This window comes from Aplosporella prunicola (assembly GCF_010093885.1).
Source record: "Aplosporella prunicola CBS 121167 unplaced genomic scaffold K452scaffold_8, whole genome shotgun sequence".
NCBI classification, from domain to species: domain Eukaryota; kingdom Fungi; phylum Ascomycota; class Dothideomycetes; order Botryosphaeriales; family Aplosporellaceae; genus Aplosporella; species Aplosporella prunicola.
The window spans coordinates 893,810-910,123 of record NW_022983536.1 but is presented as its reverse complement, the minus strand read 5'-3'; the positions used below and the strand labels follow the sequence as shown (position 1 = coordinate 910,123).

Below are 16,314 nucleotides of genomic sequence, written 5' to 3'. Positions count from 1 at the left end.
TGCGTCTTATTGTTTTTGTCCGAAGCGCTTTGCGTATAGGTTTATTAGGTAGGTAAGCGTATAGGAGGCAATGCACTAACAAGTAATGACAGACCGTTCGACTGGTGCATGGTTAGGTAGCTGAAGAAGGAATCGAACATGTGCACGACCTTCCAAGAAAAGTAACTTCCCGAAAAGAAAACAGTACAGGCAGGCGGCTGAGGAGTAATACGCTCACGGCTGCTCTGTATTGCAGAAAGAATTGCAACCCGGTCTTAATACCAATATTTTCATTAAGCGCTTTAAACCACCCAGCAAACCGGTTCCAGCAGCCCCAAGCCGCAACCGCACTCACAGACGTCAGACACTAATCCGCAAGCTTACGAATGCGCTCCCAGTCCTCGCCCTCAAAAGCATTGACATCCTCCCTCGCGACCCTCTCCGCCGCCGCCCCCACCTCCTCCTCCCCATCCAGCAGATCCAGCCACCCGCCCCTATACGCACTCTCCAGAACCGCGAGGGTAGTCTGCGCGACCGCCTCCCTTGACACCTTCCCGCCACTGCCCTTTGTCCTGCCCAACTGAACGGCTCCCGCCTTCTCGAGCGTCAGGTTGCCGGGCCGGAGACAAATGCCGCGGAACCCTTGGCCGCGCTTCGCCGCCATCGCCGCCAGGTACTCGTCCGCGGCGATCTTGGCTTCCGCGTAGTGCGGCAGCACCTCCGTGTTCGTGTGCTGCGCGTGCGCCCACTCGGCGTCGGACCACCAGGCCGGCTTGGCGCGCCGCGAGCCTAGGTACGATATCATGACGAAGGCGCTGATGCTGGGCGTCGAGGTCGTGGCTTTGATGAAGTGCTTGGCGGCGTCGCGGTCGATGGCGTAGGTACGGTCGGAGCCGCCTTTGCCGCCGGCGCCTGTGGTGGGGTGTTAGCATAGGTAGGGCTCTGCAGACCTCCTCCTCTCCAACAAGCACATAACCAAGCCCCAAAAACAAGATTTATAAAAAAGAAAGGAAAAGGAAAAAGAAAAGAAAAAAGAAACGAAATGAAAAGCAAAAAGCCCAACATACCCGCGCTCCAAACGACCCAACTCGGTTGCACCTCCTCCAGAACGCTCTTCGCATCACTCTCACTCCTCACCGCCTCCAAGCTCCTTACCAGCACATTCAGCTTCCCCGGCTGGCCCTCGCCCAGCTTCTCGATCGCGGCCGCCTGCGCCGGGTCCCGGATCAGCGACGTGACGGCGTACGAGCGGCCCAGCAGCAGCGGCGTCAGCAGCTGCGCGACCTTGCCATGCCCGCCGAGGAGGAGGATGTGCTGCGACATGTTTTGCTTGCTTGGCTGTGTGCTGTGTGCTGGTTCTCTCGGTAGGGGTCGAATGTGTGTTGGTGTCTGTAAGTGTAGGTAGTTGAGGTTGCTTGGTGCAGAGAAAAGCAATTGCGTGGGGTTGCAATGCAGTGCAAGCAGGAAGCACCTCCGCCTGGCAGCACCTATTTATACGCACCCGATGTCGTGATCGAGATGAGTAAAACGCAACGCATGCAGCACTGTTTGATTATTCAACGGCCGTGATTTGAAAGCAGCGAGCAGCGCCAACGGGAGGGGCAAAGGTGCGACGACAATGACGTTACCAGCCCCGCAACCCGCAGCCACAGCTGGCTCTGCGGGCCGAGCCGCTCCGACGACAAGGGTGGGTCGTGACGGGGCGTGCCGGGCGACAGGGAGGGTGATTGGGGGAGGGCGGGAGCGCGGGGTTGCAGCACATCAACCTTCCCCTTCCAGAGGCGCTGGAGTGCGCTCCTGCCCTCAGCGCCGCTTTTAGTGGTTAGGCAAGGTAGATTTCTCCCGTCACAATCTCGTAGCCAGTCTCGACTGTACGAAGTACCTAGCCAGTTGAGCTCCGCTACCACGGCCCAACCATGCAATACACCTACCTACCCTAACCCGCACCAACAACATACACCTGCACCCATGACCAGTGACTACCCATCCGTGCTACCATATATCATTTCAGAATCAAAAAAAGAGAGCCCCAATACGCCATCCGCATACATATCCGGCTTGTATACAAAAGCAAAAGCAAAAGCGAAAAAAAGCGCAAGTCCCAGTCGCGCCTCGCCGGCCAAAAAGGGTATTTTGTCGAGCACAACGTAATGCACACTAGTAAGTCCTCCCCGCCCTGCTGTTTACAAGAAATAGTCCGCGACCGGCTTCTTCGCGGGCATGCCCCTGCTGTCCTGTGGCGCCGCCTCGAAGACGCGATACCGCCGGCCAGGCCCGTCTCTGTTGCACTCCGACAGGCCCCTGGACCGCCCCGCGTCGCCGTTGTTGCGCGGCACGTATCCGCCGTTGGTCCCGTCCTCCCCGAGCTCTAGGATCGCGGCCACGTTGCCGCACCGGTAGCAGTAGTTGGGCGCGCTCCACACCGTCACGATGCTGTTGTCGAACATCTCCTTGAAGCCTTCCATGACGAGTTGGTGTGCGCGCGCAATCAGGCTGAGGTCGTTCTTGTGGTTGAAACATTTGACAATGTCGGCGCCGAACAGGAAGCCTGCTCCGCGCGGTGAAAGTCCCCATCCGTCGATTTCGTCCGGGTCTGACCATAGCAGGTCGCACATCGCGCCTTCGTGGGGCACTTCTTGCTTGCGGTCCAACAACCGGATTTTGTCGATAGTGTCGATGAGGGGGGAGAGGCCACCGTGCACGCAAAGCACTGCCCCTCCAGGATTGCCAGTCGACCCGGAACTCGATGAGGTAGCGCCGGTACCTGCCGGTCCTGTGCGAGCAGGCGCGTCAAGTATAGGCGAGGAATCGGGGTTTCCGAGGGTACCGGAGGGGGAGGACATGCGAGAGGCGCGGGGGAAGCTGTTGATGACTTCGTTGTTGGAGTTGAGAATCTCTATCTCGATATCCTGGTCTTCGGGCACGCCTTGAGTGCTACCATCGGCATAGGGGGAGGCTGTTGGTTGAAGATTGGTAGCGGCTCCAGAGACAAGGGCTCCTAAGGCGAGGTAGTCGAAGACTTCACAGCAGTATCTGGACTGTCATCAGCATCGTGGCCTCGATAAAGGACCGAAACCACCACATACCTCCACACATTTGCGCTTCCGTATTTCCTCAGACATTCGTCGTAAAAGCCATAAACGGTGGTGATCTGCCGCGACTCGTGGTTTCCACGGATAAGTGTGATCCTGTCAGGATAGCGCACTTTGAGGCAGAGCAAGAGCAAGAACGACTCGAGAGAGTAGAATCCTCTGTCGACAAAGTCGCCTATATACTGTAGTGTTAACGAGCATTCACCGCGAGTTTACCAATAGCGTCTTACCCATGAACAGGTAGTTCGTATCCGGCACATCGCCACCCACTCTGAACAGCTCCATCAGGTCATGGAACTGGCCATGGATATCACCACATATCTGCGCAAGCCTCGGATCAGCTTTGTCGCTTCAGCGGGGTTTGAGCCAACTCCTACCGTTACCGGCGCATCCACGCCCACCACATTTCCCTCCTCTATGAGCAGCTCTCTGGCCTTGTAGCACAGTTCGCGGACCTGTGTTTCGGGGATCGGTCGACATGCGCGCAGCTGGGCGATCGCTCTGGAGACGAGATCAGCGTTCGCCCGTTCGCGTCGCGCGGTGCGTCATACTGGTCAAGATCGCTCATTTTCGGATATGGTGCGCTGTGGGGCTCGGAAGGTTTCAGAAGGTGGGATCCGGGGGTTTGATCGGTCGCGACGTCAATGACGCGTGGGTAGTGCACGAAGCGCGTCCGGGTGAAATGTATGTACGAGGATCTTTGGGGCGAGGTGGCGCTGAGATTGACGAGACGCGACCGGCCGGCTCTCGAAGCGCTAACGAAGCGGAAGGTATTGCAGCAGAGAGACGGAGCCCGTGCGATCAGAGCAGCCCAGAAAAGGGGCCGAGCACAAAGGTGCGAGGAGGGCTGGAGTCTTGAGAGATGGAGCGTGAAGTAGTGCTTGGTGCGGGCGTCGCGAATCGCGAAAGGATGGACGAGATGCGGCTGACGGGCGCCACAAGGGCAGGCTAGCCAATTAGCGAGCCAGAAATCAGCTCCACCCAGCTACGAAGCTCCTCCGTCAGCCCGCAGCAGCCCGCAGCCCGCTTTCCTCTCACACCACAGCACCCGCAACATCCTCCGCTCCCCGCAAAAGCTCGAGCATCGCCGAGCTCTGCATCGCCCTGTACTACCTCCCAAGAATGCCCAATTGCCCTGCCAGCTTCCGCTGACGCCTGTCCAACAGCCCTCCAATGCCACAGTCACAATAAACCTTTCCGCCCAGCCACCAAAACCAGCCTTCTGCCCCGCCGTCGCGACCCGTACAATGCCGCCCACGCTGCATCCGCGGTCCCGCCAAACCGTGTCTCTCTTCACCGGCACGCTGCTTGTCTCGTTCTTCGTCGTCGGCCTACCACACATCCTGCCATGCCCCGTCCCTGCGCGCGCCTTTGCCGACGCGGGCGCGAACGACATCGAACCGGGCCAGCGTCGCAGGCGCAGAAGAAATAGCGCCATTGATTCTGATGGCGCCGAGTCGAGCCAGAACCAGCTGGCAGTGAAGCAAGGTTACTCGCCGGCCACGGGATGTACTTCCGAGGCGGATAGTGACGCGGATTTTGTCAATGGCCGCCCGATGAGAGAGTGTCCCGTGCCCAAGCCAGGAGGACTAGTTGGGCAGATTCTGGGCTTCGAGGGAAAGGAGCGCGCGGTTCCGAAGACGGTCATCGTGGAGAGTGTGAGGGCCCGGAGGAGCAGGAATAATGAGCAGGAAGAAAAGTCGTGACGGAATTGGGGTGTTTTGAATACAAGAGGCGAGCATGTTGATACCAGGGCAGAACCTGCCAATTGATGGGGTTGTAGGTGGGCTCGAGGCTGGGATGCATAGCGAGGTACGGTCCTATCTCCGGGTAGCACGGAGGAATTGTTTATATGTACTTCATACTAAGTTGAATACAAAATTCATACAACAAGCGCACACATCAGCAAGAGTCCTCTAGACAAGCTTGTTTTGAACTAAAGAACATATACACGTCCACCCCACCTCAATTGGCGCGCAGAACTCGAGTCCAGCACCCAATCGCACACCCTCTCAAGCCGTCGAGGCCTCATAAACCGGCACCTCCATCCCCTGGTTCCCCCAACAAGTCGTCTCCCCCACAACCGTATAATCGCACCTAAAATTATCCCCGAGGACAGTCGCGCGCGCCAGCTTCGTACGCACCACCGTCTCCCTAAAAACGAACGCATAAGCCCAAACCAACCTAACACAAGAAGCCAAAAAAAAAAAAAAAAAAAAAAAAAAAAACCACTCACCCGTTCTCCACCTCCTCATACACATGCCTCAACTCCACATCCAAATCCTTGTAGTTCTCCCAGCGAGAAATATACCAACTCCACGTATCGTCCTCGCAAGGCGTCTACGCCACAACACCCACATTAGCAAGCCACACAGTCAATTCTCACCCCTCACCCCTCGCCCCTCGCCCCTCAACCCCACCCAGCCCCGGGCACACATACATAGCTCTGCGGGTATCCCGCGCTCACCAACCGGCTCCACTGCGCCTCGCAGCGCGTCGTCCCGTTATCAGCCGAAAAGCCCGTCTCCAGGACCTCGAACCCAAAGCGGCGGATGATGTGGCCGGGCCTGCTGCTCGGCTCGAAGACCTCGATGGCGCTGAGCTCGAAGCAGCCGTTGGGTGAGGCGCAGGCTGCTGATGCGGCGTGGGGGGTCAGGAGCGCAAGCGCGGTTATGAGGAGGGGTTTGGGGTGCATTTTGGTGGTGGGTTTGGAGCGTGGGGTTCGTTGGTGTGGAGTGCTGGGTGGTGGTTGGTTTTGTGCTCTGTCTTGTCTTTTTATACCTTTGTTCTGGAGAGAGGAGGGTCACGTTGCAAGTGGTTGTGGTTGCACTTTGTTGCCCACCTCGTATACCAGGCTCCAGGGCAGGGCGCGGATGTACCTGCAGTGCGGATAACCAATCAGATGGTGTACGCGATCGCGTAGTAGTGGTCTAGGCTATACAATCTGCGCAGGTCGTTCGACTTCAGATGGAAGAGCTCCCGAACTTGGCGTTGAGTCAGCAGTTCATTCGAGCGAGGTGCAGTAGTAGGATTCGGCTATAGTCAATTGCATATATCTCACCACACTGGTCGCACCACTGCTCAATGCTCGCCAAAGAAAGGTAAACTTTATAGTACTGACAAGCAATATCCAATCCCTGCTTGAAAACCGCCTGTCTTTTTGCTGGCTAAATGGTATCGATAGTCTACGAAAAGTCTTCGCCCTTCTCCTCGATGCCGCTCTTGACGCGCAGGAGCAGCGTCGTCTTCCACTTGTCCAGCTTGGACATCTGGTCGAACTGGAACAGCTTCTCGGAGAACATTTCCTGGTCGCCTGCGTCGACGGCCTCGGCCAGGTCCGTGAGCAGCTGGTTTTCCCGCGTCGACCCGAACGTGTGGTCGAGGTCACGGTAGCTCTCCAGCGCACGGTTGCAGCCCACCATGTCCTGTCAACGTTAATGTTAACTATGGTCGTGCTTTTCCATGTTTGAATGCGGCCATTGCTTACGTTGGTTGCCAAGTGGCAGATGCCTGACTTGAGCAGGTATTCCTTGACCGACCACTTCATCAGGTTGTTGTTAATGCTCGACTTGGCGACGCGCTCGAAGTTCTCAATCGCCTTGTAGTAGTCGCCCTCCAACGCGGCGAGGTCTGCCACCTTCAAGTACAGCTTGTTCGCCAATCTGCAATACCGCGTCAGCCATGCGCGCTTCCAAAGCAACGACAACAGCCATTGTGGCTGGCTCGACTACTCACGCTTCCGCATTGTCGTTCTCGTACCACCCCGCAGCCACCTCATACGCTTCCATCGAGCGCTTCTGGTCCCCAACCTCGACCTCGTACAGCTCCGCCAGATTCTGCTTCCACGTCGCCGCGCGCCGGAAGTTGCCCTTCATGGTGTAGTGGTTGATAGCGGAGTCGAGGCAGCGAGCCGCGTCCTCTGGGTCCGTCTTCTTGTACGTCTTGAACGCCTCGGTGAGCGTATTGGCCGCGTCGTCCGGCTCATTCAGGTTGTTCTGCTGTATCGCCGCCGCGCGCTCGAATGCCAGACCGGCCTCTTTGGCTGTTGTACCCGTTTTCTCAGCGCGACTGCTCGTCCTGCCGTGCAAGGTTGAGTCTTGCGCTTACCCTGCTTCTGCAGCCGGAATGCGTTCGCTGCTTGGATGTACAGCTCCGCTGCATTCTCGTACTTTTCGGTGCGCCCGCCGAAGAGGCTGAAACCTGATCCTGCGGAGGCTATCGCCTTGTCTGCCTGCGCAAAGTATAAGCGCCCGTCCAGCAGTTCAAAGGTCTGGAGCTACCTTTTGCAGTAGTGCACGGGGGTCTTGCGCCATGTTGGTGTTGGTTGCGGTTCAAGCAAAGCTTCGGATTGTCGGGGTATCAAGCGGTCGAGGGCTGGGTATGATGAAAGCTGGTCTGAGTTGTTGATTGCGTTTACGAAGGCGCAGCCACCAGCCCACTTGACGCTCGCTCCCTAATCGATAAGGACATGCGACGACTTCACCGCCGAGGTCTGCCAGCAACACCATCGTCACACTCGCAGGATTCACGAACTTTAATATCTGGATTTTTCTTTTTTAAATGCTCCAATTTTTAATTGTCTAACCACGTAAATGTGGTCTAGTTATCCAGATGTCCTAGACTATATGAGAAAGAGATTAAAATTAACTACTGACACCTACCTGGCGCCTTTCAAAAAGTTCCGCCCGTGTGCCAAAACCCTGTTTTAAGCTCCATCTTTGCAATACGGCACTACTACTGTAACTTCAAGCATTACATCCGAACCCGAGATCAATACCCATGGCTGCATTCACCCCCACCCAGCTTTACGGTGGCACTTTAACGGCGGAACTCCCCGCAGGATTCGGAGACGTCAGGTGTGTCACGACTAATTTTCTCCCCTCTCTATGTAGTAGAGTACTGCTAACAATGCATATAGCGACATCCGCCAAGTCCCCGACAACCAGGAAGTCTACCTCGATGCCAACGGCTTCGCAAGCATCGTCTTCGACATCACGGAGCGGCTCGACCCGTCCCAGGCAAGCAACGATGAAGAAGCGTTAAAATTCCACTTCCACGACATCGCGGGCGACACGAACGACGCGACAAGCTTCTGGCAGTCCGGCTCCGCGAAGTTCACCAAAATGCCGTAAGTTAGCCACCGAAACGTTTCTCTCTGGTTGCTCTGGAATCTGTTACTTTTGACTCACACCTGCAGGAACTTCCCCGCGTACACACTCATCGCCACTCAGCACCCGAACACCGCGGCGCGGGGGCCGCAGCCGGATTTTATTGGCATCCTGCTAATCCTGCTGCGCTTGGAGCAGAAGAAGACTGATATCGTTATCACGATTAATGTGCCTCACGTGCCGGGCGAGTATCCAAAGGATGAGGTTGATTTCGCTGCGGCGAAGCAGGGCCCGCTCATGGAGCATGCTATTACGATCAGACAGAAGATATTGGAGACCTTTGAAGTCAAGGACTGGAGTCTGTTTGTTGATGAAGAGTAAGCGAAAATGTGTATACAGTTAAATAGATAAGATGCCTAAACTGGAGCAAGGGCGCCTTTTGCATCGAGACCACAAAATCCATTGCCGTTTCGACGAAACAAATGTAAATTTTGTCTCCAAACGTGACACTTGGTTAGCAGTTAGTCAGTCCACTTTCAGCGGCTTATCGCACGCAGTACAAAAACGCATTTCGTGAAAGACGCGTCTTCACACGGCAGCAAGCATCCAACCGGGGCGTTACCCGGAGACCCAAGCGGGGGTGGGGAGAGCCGCTAGCGGCGACCACAAACGGACTAGTGAGTTTAATGACGGCAGCCTGCCCGCCAGGCCTCCTCGACACGCACCGGAGCTATCGACACCACGGCTTGAGCTTCCTCCCGCCATCCCAACGCACCCACGCACCTACGCACCCACGCCGCGCACCACCCCACCCCCCTTCGACCTCACACGCGATGGCCGATGTCGACATGACGGACGCGCCCGCCAGCGCCCCCAAGACCAAGACGGGCAAGGCGGCCGGCGAAGGCACCAGCGGGGACGGCAAGAAGAAGTTCGAGGTCAAGAAGGTGCGTTGCTGGCACCGCACATGAGCGGTTAACTGCCTAGCTGGCTGGCTGACTGACTGGCTCTCTCTCTTGCAGTGGAACGCCGTCGCGCTTTGGGCCTGGGATATTGTCGTAGACAACTGCGCTATTTGCCGCAACCACATCATGGACCTGTGTATGACCACCACCACGCCCGGACCGATGGGATTGGCTTGAGACACCCGCTGACTATAGGCGCAGGCATCGAGTGCCAGGCTAACCAGGCCTCCGCCGCTAGCGAAGAGTGCACCGTCGCCTGGGGCATCTGCAACGTACGATGACCCTACCTACATTCCTCCGCCTATCTGCAACCCGCTAATACAATTCCACAGCATGCCTTCCACTTCCACTGCATTTCCCGCTGGCTGAAGACGCGTCAAGTCTGCCCGCTCGACAACCGCGACTGGGAGTTCCAAAAGTACGGTCGCTGAGGCGGTTGCGGGCGTTTGACGGATTGGGGAGAGGGCAAAAGGGCTGGCAAGCAAACGCTGGGCTGCTGGTTCAAACGACGATAGAGACGCGTGGGATTAAGATATGCGGGACTGACTTCCCCCGCGGCTGGGGATGACGACATTCGGGCATTGCATAACGGCGTTGGGAAACGGCCTGGACAAACGGCCATGACAGCTTGCTAGCTGCAACTTTGAATTCAATTGAATTCAATTCATGCAAGAACCTCCTTTGCGCCTGGTGCAAAATGCCGCGTCCTTCAAGTGACCTTCTCCCCGTCCACCTCGATTTCAACTCCGCGCGTGCCGTGAGACTGCGGCGGCAGCCAGGTGATGCGGTCCTTGTTCAGGAAAGGCCACGGTGGAACAACGACGACGAAGGTGAGCGCGGCGCCGCCGAGGACAATGTAGAGCGACAGGAGGATATTCTGGGTCGCGTAGCCGACGAGGAAAGCGACGATCTAAAAAGGCGTTAGGTAGGCAGCGCGACGCGGGGTTGCGTGGGGCAGGGCAAACATACGCCGGCAGTGGACAGGAGCGCAGTAGAGAGCAGCTCAGCGAGGCGCTGGCCGTCGAAATCCTAGAAACAAATCAGCGGCGCAATAAAACCGGGGAGTTTTGCGAGACCAAAACGCACAATCTGGCCCTCGAGCACGTCGCGGGCCTTGTCCAGCAATTCGTCGGCCATGGTGCTTGCTGGTGGAAGTCGTGAGTTGCGATGTGGCTAGAGCGTGCTCCGCGGGCGCGCCGGACGAAGCGTGCCTGGCGTCGCCGCCGCGGAGCCTTGGCCCCCACCACGACGGCCATCTGCGGCGGCGGCGCGGGAGTCGGCGCAGCACCCGTACTGCGCCATGAGGCCGACGACCCAGCGCGCGAGCTCCGCGTCGCCGCCCGCGATGTACCAGACGTTGATGTCGGCGTCGAGGCTCGCTGCGAAGGCTGCGAATGCCGCGAAGGCTTCGCAGTCGCGCTGGTCCAGCGCCCCGTACGCTGTGCTGCTTCCGCTGCTGGAAATGGCTGGGAAGCCAGCTGCTGTCTCGATTCGCCCTTCACTGACGAGAACTACGACTCTTTCGTATCTACCCGATACTCTGGCTACTCTCTCCTTGATCCCGCTTATTTGCACTTGTCCCGGTAGCGGGCGTTGCTTGATCTTCTGGAGCGTGGTGATCAGCAGGCCTGTGGCGCGCGAGACAATGATGTCGGCTTCAGGGAAGCGCGCGTTTGCGTTTCCGGAATCGCGCTCAATGAGGTCTATGTTTGGGTACAGCATCTCAATGTGGCGCAAAAGGTTTCGTTGGCTGCTCACAATTGCTGAAGATATGATAAATGTTTGAGCGGGTAGAGTGGATGGAATGGGTGGTCCGGGTAAGGCAGCTGTGTGAGTCTCATCAGCTGCTGCTGGAGGGGGCAGCATCTCTTCGTTGGGTGCTTTCCGTTCATCTTGTCGACCATAAGACCTCAGGTTTTCTTCACTGGTATCCAAAGTCCCTGGATTTTCCAGAGGGTTGACTGTTGATGCTATTCCATTTTGAAGATCCATAAACTTGGACACAGCCGAGGAAGTAGAGAACATGCCGCCGAGCGCCAGTCCACCATCTAGAATGTTTGACGTTAGAGGAGTGCTGTCTGTGGTCTTTGGCATGTTGTTCTGTTGTGCCCGACGCGCTCTCTCTTCCACCTGTTGACGCTGCTTCATCAGAGCAGTAGCTGAAACAAAATCTCCGAACATTTTCGGCCTCGTCACTGATCTATCTTCTTCATCAAGCATCTCCAACTGCCGTTTACGCACCAAACTCGTTATGTCATTTCTCTCCGTGAAATTTGCTGGTTCCAGCTCTTCTTCGTCATCGCTCGACTCGTCAAGGATACGCAGTCCATCAGGTTTCCACACGAGCAGGTCGACGTCGACCGTCTCGCCCAGGATAATTTTACTTACCATCTTCTCCAGAGCGTCATCATCCTGGAGCGTTTCATTTGGCGCGACTTTTGCAAGTTGGGGTGGGAATGGGCTCCAGTGAAGCTCAGTATCGAGCTTTGATACGCCACGCCATACGGGTGCAAGCTTCAGTTCCTCTTTCGCACATCTGGAAAGGAGTTGTTTCTGCACATCAAGCTCTGTCTCAGTTCGCCCGTGGCCGTATCCCACTTTCCGGCTGTAAGTATCCCACGGAGCAGGTGGAAGAGAGAAATCCATGACAGGAACATCGACCCGGTGGGTAGTATCGACTTCCTGCAGTTGTTCCTGCTCGGCCTGCCGAAGTACATCATCTGCGATTGGCTCTATTTCTTCTGCGAAGAATGCATCGAAACTGTTTTGCGAGTCAAGTACATCATCTCCATTCTCAAAAGTAGACGGGAGCTCCGGGACATATTCGTGTAGGTCATCTGAGAAAGATACAATCTTCATCTTCTTATTTGGATACTGTAATACCGTTGGTGGAGTTAAAGGAACTTCGACTTTAAGGTCCTCTGCAGTTCTTTTCAAGGGGGACGAGACAGGAGGATCAGATATGGTGTACAATGGACTGTACTCCCTGAAAGTGTCGATTTCTCCGAGCGTGATCGAGTCATCGCTAGATGCGTGTTGAGCTGGCTTGTCACAAGCCACTATAGAGTCCTGCTTCATCAACTCCGCTTCCAGTGCTGCTGCCTCGATAGCTGTGGAGTCAGTCAAATCAGATAGGAGCTCTAAGTGGCATGTTGGTGAAGACGATTTGGGATCGGCAAAACTGTTCAACAAAGGCGACATCGGAAGTAGAGGAGGCGTGATTGGTTGATAATCTTGTCGTTTTTCATGTGCGACTTCAGCTTCAATAGTGGTCTCTATTTCCTCTGGCGTCATGTTGCACTTGAGTGTATTTTGCAGGTAGAGAAGGATATTTCTCGACACTTGCAATTTCTCAGAAGCCACTTGCTTGTCGTAATCTGCCGGAAGGGTCTCGCACTTGGTCGGCCAAGCCATTCCCTCATCCTTCTCTTCGTCAACATGCTCAGGTTGGATTTCAGTGTCGCCCAAATCCACCACTGGCTGCTTCAGAAACCTCTTCATATCCATTTCATTGTCTGAACTCAGAATGGGCAACTCTGCCTTAAAGTTTCGAACTCGGTTCAGTCGCGCCATAAATGGATCTTTTTCCGCGTGGAGCTTGGGTACAGAACATGTTGATTGCAAAAACGCCAGTGTCGCTTCATTGACACACAGGCGCTCTTCGATCCGAAAATTGCGCGGCAACTCTAAAGACACTGCGCCGACTGGGTCTAGGAGGCCTTCGGAGAGGAATATAGGCGCTGTAGGGATGAGGTCCGGGTCCAGAGGATATTGAGAAGTAAATTTCTTAGCGATACCATGGAACCTTGCATACTGCAAAATGGTAGGCTCATCGTGTAAGATGGGGTTGGGTTGATGTGGTTCCCTAGGCATGCTGGCTAGCTTACTGCATATCCTCTCGATGTGTGCTAGCTGGATGAGTTGTATGAGGTGGACGTGGTTGCGTGACTTGAAGAGTGCCACATTTATGCAGGAACGCGTCGCGTGCAACGCGAGAGAGACGCGGTCTCACCTGCAACACCTGCCGAAATCGGCAGCAGATGGATGGCGTCAGTTCCTTCATGATGCCGTCAAGTGAGATTATGAAAAACTTTTTGTCCTCATGAGCCGCTAACAAATTAGACTGAGAGAAGTACCAGAAGTCACTCGCAAAGATCAGATTCTGATGATGATTTTTGAAAAGTTGATTTATGTAATTGAAAGCTCAATTATACTTCGAAAATTAATATCCCATAACGCCTCAGAGAAAGTGCAGCAGAATAGGCTACCTGTGCTTTACTCTGATTCCCAAGCGCCCGCTTAATCCGCTTCACCAAAAGTCGCCAAATTCCAAATTGTTCTGGTATCACTGAATTCCAACACCTCAAACCTCAAAACAGCTTCGCACCAGGCGAGCTTAGTCGTTGTAGTTGACGATGCCTGCGCCGTCCTTGCTGACCTGAGGAAGACCATACTTGGCGTTGAGCTCCTCCTCCTGGGACTTGCCATTGGGGTCGTTGACGGGGCGCTCAGCCTGGCAGCAGACGCGGACAGCGTGGCGGCGGTGGGGCACAAAGCCGTACGAGGCCGAGTGGTTGCAGATGCGGTTGTCCCAGAAAGCCACGTCGTTCTTGTTCCACTGGAAGCGGACGTGGGCCTCGTTGACGGTGGCGATGAGCTCGTTAAGGTAGCTGATGATGTGGTCGCTCTCCGTCTTCGGCACGCCGACGATCTTGGTCACGAAGCCAGGGTTGAAGAAGACGGACTTCCAGCCCGTGACTGGGTGCGTGCGCACAAGCGGGTGCTCGGTAACGATGGGGTCGCGGCGGACCGCGCGGCCCATCTGCTTGGAGCCCTCGGCCTGGATGTGTGCGGAGTGAAGGGCGGTCAAGCTCTCGAGGTACTTCTGCATGTACGGCGACATAGAGTCGTAGACTGCGTACTGAGAGGACCAGAGGGTGTCACCTCCACCGCCACGAGGGGGGCCAGTGAGCAGCTTCAGCGAGGTGTAAGAGGGCGGCTGCTCCTCATAGGTAACATCGGAGTGCCAGAGGAAGGTAGGAGTGAAGAGAGACCTCAAGTCCTTGTTGCCTTCAGTGAAGACGACGTGGACGTCCTCGAGGCCCTTGCGGCGAGGGACAGAGGTAGTAGCGTGCTTGTGGAGCTGGCCGAAGTAGGCGCCGAGCTCACGCTGAGCATCAATGTCGAGGTCGTCCTGGTTGCGGAAGAAGACAACACCACGAGTGGCAATCAGGCGGGCGAGATCATTCTTCTGGGCATCGTTGAGCTGAGCAAGCTTGACACCGTGAATCTCAGTGCCGATCTTCGGGTTGTAATCAAAGACGTCCGTTGCAGCATCGAGCAGGTTGCGGAAGTTCGGGTCTCCCTTGAGACCTTTGTCCTCGTAGTGGATGGGACCAAGATCCGGCCAGTGGACGTCGGGGAAACGAGGAAGGAGGTCTTGGTGCTCATAGGTTTCGTCGTAGGACTCAACGTGGGTGCAGCCAGGCTGGTAGTTGAGAGTGGCGGGGTTCTTTGCGGTGACAGGCTTGAGAGCCTTGGTTGGGACATCAGTGGCCACCTGGACAGTGGAGGACTCTTGGATGTAGGGTGCCATGATTGAACGAAGGATGCGAAGTAATGTATAAGAGGAAAGGAACAATGACTAGCACTGTATGAGGAAAAAGAGCAGTGGAGAAGGCGTTGAAGGATTAGATTGCTTTGTGAGTGTAGAAAAAATCTGGAAGGGAGATGGAAGCTTTCTTATAGCCAGAGAAGGAGATGGCGGGATGATGAATCACAGGATCCGTGTCAGAGCATGAAATCATCAGTCAGCCCCTTCAATCGACGAGGATGAGCAATGATGGTCTGGGAGTTGCGCTATCAGGCACCCCCAGCACCTCATCGCAACAAAGGACGACCCCCCACATACGCTAATGCCGTGAAAGTCAGTGCGCAGTGGCAGGCTGATGCTGAATCAGGGAAGAGGTCACACATCACACTCTCAAGTTCCCGTCTTACCATCGTCGTAGGTGGGTAAGAAGAGACGAGGGTGACGAGAAGCGGCGCTACCCCGGATCTGCGGGTGCTGCTGGGCTTGCCGTATGGTTGGAAAAGCGCATCGGTGGAGCAGTAGACGTGTGGGAAGACGGCGGCGCCGATTGCGTGCACCGACTTTACCCAAAGTTTGCATTTCGTCGTCCTGACCACGGCAGCGGATGACGGAGGGTTGGTTTTGGGACGATCTCCCCAGAAGATTTGCGAATGCGGCTGAGGCCACGCGTGTCTCTGATTCGCCGGTCCGCATTGTGGCCCGAAGGGGCAAAGCACGCAATCACCCCGAGCCATCACAACAGCAACGCTGACGACCGCTTTCGCTCTCGACCTCTCTCCAACACTCTCTCTATCCTTTCTCCTGACGATTATGAAACCGATCTCCTTGTTTCAGCAGTACTGTCAATCGCGCTCGTCGTAATCCGGCCGCGTGTGTGTTGCTGGGTGCCGCTTACTTAATCCAAACCATCCTAGTCTGAACCTCGACGTCGCTCCATCCATCCCTTCCCCCTCTTCTCCTTTGTTGCTGGCCTCAAGGCATCCGGCACAAGCGGACTCGCAGCAGGACCATGCAGCGCGCCCGCAGCCCGTCACATTGCCCACCAGCGGCAGCACGCCGATTGCCCTGGCCGGGCTGACTCCCTTCACTTCCAAGACCGGCGTAGCGTATGTGGGGCAGTTGGCTTCGAAGCAACACAAACGCTTGGGAGTCCAGATGCTGGCCGGCTTGACGGGATTTTCTTGCAGCCCGAGTGGCGTTCCGGCGTCGCATTCACAAAGCAGACGAGGTGAAGGCGCACTGATGAGTTGTCTTGTCGTTGCTCTCGGCAGCTTGCAGCTCGGAGAGGTACCATTGTGCGGAGTTGCTCAACCCCCGAGCACAAACTGCTCCTTCCTCAGTCTTTGCATCTCTTTGCCATCGCCTTTTATTCAGTTTTCTGCTTTTTTCTAAAGTCAATTCGTCATGCGCGACGTTTGACTTGTCACGCGCAGCATGCCCGCTATAACTGTCCGGAGACTGCGGGAGCTAACTTGAGCCTGCTATCGCGAAACTAACAAGAAAAACCAAGCTCGAGCCGTCGATAACTGCGAGAACGCACGACAAGGCTGACGCTGGTCTCCCTTGCCTTTGAGCCG

The 16,314-nt window shown here is 55.9% G+C and overlaps 10 protein-coding genes across 10 annotated transcripts; 3 read left to right on the top strand and 7 right to left on the bottom strand.

The window, feature by feature from the left end:
- Positions 1-305: 305 nt before the first annotated feature.
- On the bottom strand, positions 306-1,579 carry K452DRAFT_247382 (uncharacterized protein). Its single transcript, XM_033538056.1, has 2 exons — positions 1,047-1,579; positions 306-891 (listed from the first exon to the last, which is right to left on the bottom strand). The coding sequence occupies exons 1-2, from the start codon at positions 1,300-1,302 to the stop codon at positions 347-349; spliced, it is 801 nt and encodes a 266-aa protein (XP_033399595.1). The 5' UTR covers positions 1,303-1,579; the 3' UTR covers positions 306-346.
- Positions 1,580-1,679: 100 nt separating this feature from the next.
- Positions 1,680-3,932, bottom strand: K452DRAFT_357473 (uncharacterized protein). The gene is made up of 5 exons (XM_033546120.1): positions 3,623-3,932; positions 3,449-3,572; positions 3,302-3,392; positions 3,066-3,246; positions 1,680-3,012 (listed from the first exon to the last, which is right to left on the bottom strand). Exons 1-5 carry the CDS (start codon positions 3,637-3,639, stop codon positions 2,163-2,165), a joined length of 1,263 nt encoding a protein of 420 aa, XP_033399594.1. The 5' UTR covers positions 3,640-3,932; the 3' UTR covers positions 1,680-2,162.
- Positions 3,933-4,318: 386 nt separating this feature from the next.
- K452DRAFT_224694 (uncharacterized protein) lies at positions 4,319-4,777 on the top strand (the record flags this gene model as incomplete). The annotated part of the gene is made up of 2 exons (XM_033536705.1): positions 4,319-4,549; positions 4,592-4,777. 2 exons carry the CDS (start codon positions 4,319-4,321, stop codon positions 4,775-4,777), a joined length of 417 nt encoding a protein of 138 aa, XP_033399593.1.
- Positions 4,778-5,311: 534 nt separating this feature from the next.
- Positions 5,312-5,943, bottom strand: K452DRAFT_285921 (uncharacterized protein). The gene has a single exon (XM_033540191.1). The coding sequence runs from the start codon at positions 5,764-5,766 to the stop codon at positions 5,482-5,484; it is 285 nt and encodes a 94-aa protein (XP_033399592.1). The 5' UTR covers positions 5,767-5,943; the 3' UTR covers positions 5,312-5,481.
- Positions 5,944-6,158: 215 nt separating this feature from the next.
- Positions 6,159-7,465, bottom strand: K452DRAFT_285920 (uncharacterized protein). The gene is made up of 5 exons (XM_033540190.1): positions 7,352-7,465; positions 7,179-7,302; positions 6,807-7,113; positions 6,559-6,733; positions 6,159-6,496 (listed from the first exon to the last, which is right to left on the bottom strand). Exons 1-5 carry the CDS (start codon positions 7,382-7,384, stop codon positions 6,257-6,259), a joined length of 879 nt encoding a protein of 292 aa, XP_033399591.1. The 5' UTR covers positions 7,385-7,465; the 3' UTR covers positions 6,159-6,256.
- Positions 7,466-7,810: 345 nt separating this feature from the next.
- K452DRAFT_285917 (uncharacterized protein) lies at positions 7,811-8,630 on the top strand. The gene is made up of 3 exons (XM_033540189.1): positions 7,811-7,927; positions 7,990-8,199; positions 8,269-8,630. The coding sequence occupies exons 1-3, from the start codon at positions 7,851-7,853 to the stop codon at positions 8,558-8,560; spliced, it is 579 nt and encodes a 192-aa protein (XP_033399590.1). The 5' UTR covers positions 7,811-7,850; the 3' UTR covers positions 8,561-8,630.
- Positions 8,631-9,012: 382 nt separating this feature from the next.
- K452DRAFT_325763 (uncharacterized protein) lies at positions 9,013-9,575 on the top strand (the record flags this gene model as incomplete). The annotated part of the gene is made up of 4 exons (XM_033544804.1): positions 9,013-9,126; positions 9,202-9,280; positions 9,346-9,416; positions 9,477-9,575. The coding sequence occupies 4 exons, from the start codon at positions 9,013-9,015 to the stop codon at positions 9,573-9,575; spliced, it is 363 nt and encodes a 120-aa protein (XP_033399589.1).
- Positions 9,576-9,853: 278 nt separating this feature from the next.
- On the bottom strand, positions 9,854-10,281 carry K452DRAFT_224404 (uncharacterized protein; the record flags this gene model as incomplete). The annotated part of the gene is made up of 3 exons (XM_033536683.1): positions 9,854-10,054; positions 10,114-10,173; positions 10,231-10,281. 3 exons carry the CDS (start codon positions 10,279-10,281, stop codon positions 9,854-9,856), a joined length of 312 nt encoding a protein of 103 aa, XP_033399588.1.
- A 150-nt stretch (positions 10,282-10,431) lies between these two features.
- On the bottom strand, positions 10,432-13,032 carry K452DRAFT_247364 (uncharacterized protein; the record flags this gene model as incomplete). The annotated part of the gene is made up of 1 exon (XM_033538054.1): positions 10,432-13,032. A coding segment is annotated over exon 1 (2,586 nt), but the record flags the coding sequence as incomplete, so codon positions are not given.
- Positions 13,033-13,306: 274 nt separating this feature from the next.
- Positions 13,307-15,048, bottom strand: K452DRAFT_285914 (uncharacterized protein). The gene has a single exon (XM_033540188.1). The coding sequence runs from the start codon at positions 14,738-14,740 to the stop codon at positions 13,541-13,543; it is 1,200 nt and encodes a 399-aa protein (XP_033399586.1). The 5' UTR covers positions 14,741-15,048; the 3' UTR covers positions 13,307-13,540.
- Between the last annotated feature and the right edge of the window lie 1,266 nt (positions 15,049-16,314).